Here is a 2,679-nt window from a genome sequence, read left to right as displayed (position 1 = left end):
TGGAAATCATAACTAAAAGTTGTATATTAATATGTAAATGTTCCATTTTTAAATGTTAAAGTACTCCTAAAACACACTCAATTATTTTTTTTCCTTATTTTGTTCATAAAAGCAATTTTATTTTTATTTGATTTTGTTTTTGTAGAGATAAGTATGAAATAATTTTAAATTTTATCCACAGACTCACATTACAGACAGGAATTTTAAACCGAAATTGATTCGACTTTAGTTCCTAATTATTTTATGAATGGGTTTGGTTTAGTCATATAGATCATCTCCACCGTACACGTGGAGGCGCATGGGGTTTTCTCACTTGAAGTCGGTTACTTGCGTCTTTATAAAGCAAAAAAAACAAAAGTAGACAGATAAATCTCACAGAGCAAAAGCGAAAACGCCTAGTTGATACGAAATGGTGAAGTCAGAGAAGAAAGCCAAGGTAGAGCGGAAGAAGAGGAAACCATCGCGACCCGCCGCTAATATCTCAGACCTACGCTCCAGTGTCGAGAAGAAGAAAGGTTTCGCGGAGCTGCGCGACGATCTGTTCCGCGAAGCAGCGAAACTCGTCGCCGAAGATCCCTCCCAGAGAATCGCGATCCTCATCAAACCTCCCGCCTCCGAATCGAGCGTCGCTATGCAATCGTTCGGGTATCCGTCTGCGGAAGGAGTGGTTCGACAGTTCCTCAAGGATTCTGCTCCTCATGTTCCTTTACCAGAGGACGACGCTGAGAAGGACGAAGAGGAGGACGAGGATTGGTCTAAGTATTACTGGTGGGAAGATGAGAAGCTGCTTAATTCGAAGGATCCGGTGGAGATTATGGCGGCGATGGAGGAGATGAAGAAACTTCAAAAGCAACTCGAGCATTTTGTTCCACGTGAGACAGGTCAAGGCTCTGGGACTCAGGACGATGGATCAAAACCCTAATTGCAAGATGGGATTCATGTTCAAGTCTTCCATCTCCAGCGACGTCGTTTTAGGTTTTAATTATAACTATGATCATTTGCTTTGCCCTGAGTTATATTGTAAGTTAATAATTTCGAGTCAAGACTATGTTTTACATTTGATTATCTTGTGGCTTCTCTATTGGTAGAGCTAAACTTGTAGTGGTACTTACAAAAACATCAACGAATCTTATGACTTCTTTATACAATTTTTGCAAGGCTTCTTGAGTTTATCAATCCAGTATACTAATGTTAGGTTGGATACTATTCCAGTATACCTCGGGTTCCCTGTTAGTGTGATTACCAGTAGTTGCTCTTAGCCTGAGATATGGAAACACAGGGGATGTGTTCATTCTTTCTATAGGATCATAACACACAAGGCGAGTTGTGAACCAATTCACTTTGACCTGTCCCCGATGTTAGCTTATATTGGCACATATACGGGAGCATTGATTAGAACCCTCACAATTGTTAGAATGAGAGAATTATTGAGAGTTTATTTATGGAGAATGAAGAACATGAAGAACATAGAGAGAGAGAAAGTAAATCTCAAGATGTAAGAGAAAGAAGGAGAGAATAGTTTCCTTAATTTAATTGTGGATCTGAGTATAAGTATTTAAAGATAAGTGATCTCAGTACACAATATAATAAAATATATTTTTCTCTCTTCTTCTTCTCTTCAATAAAATCGAGCTTATAAAACCCTTATAAAGCCTTATAAAACCTTATATAGTCTGGCAGTTTAATTCTCAAGTCTGGCAGCTTAATTCTCAAGTCTGGCTGCTTAATTCTCAAGTCTAGCTGTTTAATTCTGCTTCATGTCAACACCCCCCCCTCAAGCTTGACCATGTGGAACAAGTCAAGCTTGGAAGCCATTTGCTTGTGAGCTTCCTCGTAGCTCTATATTCTGCCTCAGCACTTGAACAAGACACCACCTTCTGCTTCTTGCTCTTCCATGTTACCAAATTGCCTCCAATGAAGGTACAATATCCAGTAGTTGATCTCCTATCAACTCGATCTCCTGCCCAATCCGCAGCACAGTACCCAACAATCTCAGTGCTTCTATTGCATCTCATCCATACTCCTTGACATGGTGCCTCTCTTAGGTACCTGAGAATCCTCTCAACCATGTTCCAGTGGTGTACCTTGGGAGCTTGCATGTGTTGGCTTACTTGGTTTACTGCAAAGCATACATCTGGTCGGGTAATGGTAAGATAAATGAGTTTTCCCACCATTCTCCTATAATGCTTTACATCTTCATATGACTTGTCTTCAATCTCCCCCTCACGCATCACTTTGTATCCTTCCTCTAGAGGTGTTTTGGCAGCTCTTCCACCAAGATCTCCAGCCTCATTTAGTAAGTCAAGGGTGTATTTCCTTTGAGATAGAAACAACCCTTCCTTAGACCTACACATCTCGATCCCTAGGAAGTATTTGAGCTCTCCCAAGTCCTTGATATCAAATGAAGCCTTAAGGAACGCTTTGGTCGAGATGATCCCTTCTTTGTCACTGCCTGTGATGATAATGTCATCAACATAGATGAGAATGACAATGATTCCTTGCTGGCTAGTGAGAGTGAATAGGGTATGATCAGCTTCAGACTTGACAAAGCCTCTTCCATTGAGGGTGGTGCTCAACTTATGGTACCAAGCCCTTGGAGATTGCTTCAAGCCATAAATTGCCTTCTTTAATCTGAGAACATTTCCTGACTTCACCATGTTCTCAAGACCAGGAGGTGGT

The 2,679-nt window shown here is 40.8% G+C and overlaps 2 protein-coding genes across 3 annotated transcripts; one reads left to right on the top strand and one right to left on the bottom strand.

The window, feature by feature from the left end:
- Positions 1-379: 379 nt before the first annotated feature.
- Positions 380-1,148, top strand: LOC106344309 (agamous-like MADS-box protein AGL97). Of its 2 annotated transcripts, XM_013783721.1 has the most exons (2): positions 380-703; positions 740-1,148. In XM_013783721.1, the coding sequence occupies exons 1-2, from the start codon at positions 410-412 to the stop codon at positions 920-922; spliced, it is 477 nt and encodes a 158-aa protein (XP_013639175.1). In that variant the 5' UTR covers positions 380-409; the 3' UTR covers positions 923-1,148. The 2 variants fall into 2 exon arrangements, with proteins under 2 accessions (XP_013639175.1, XP_013639168.1); XM_013783714.1 differs by having other exon boundaries at positions 380-1,148.
- A 91-nt stretch (positions 1,149-1,239) lies between these two features.
- LOC106340007 (uncharacterized mitochondrial protein AtMg00810-like) lies at positions 1,240-2,647 on the bottom strand (the record flags this gene model as incomplete). Its single annotated transcript, XM_013778874.1, is given in 2 exon segments — positions 1,240-1,260; positions 1,902-2,647. Coding segments are annotated over 2 exon segments (767 nt in total), but the record flags the coding sequence as incomplete, so codon positions are not given.
- Positions 2,648-2,679: the final 32 nt, after the last annotated feature.

This window comes from Brassica oleracea, chromosome C1 (assembly GCF_000695525.1).
Source record: "Brassica oleracea var. oleracea cultivar TO1000 chromosome C1, BOL, whole genome shotgun sequence".
Classification (NCBI taxonomy): Eukaryota; Viridiplantae; Streptophyta; class Magnoliopsida; order Brassicales; family Brassicaceae; genus Brassica; species Brassica oleracea.
This window is presented reverse-complemented; position numbering and strand designations above follow the sequence as displayed.

Bases quoted from the DNA above. Each gene is read 5' to 3' on its own strand.
- LOC106344309 (XM_013783714.1), top strand. From the start codon at position 410: ATGGTGAAGTCAGAGAAGAAAGCCAAGGTAGAGCGGAAGAAGAGGAAA.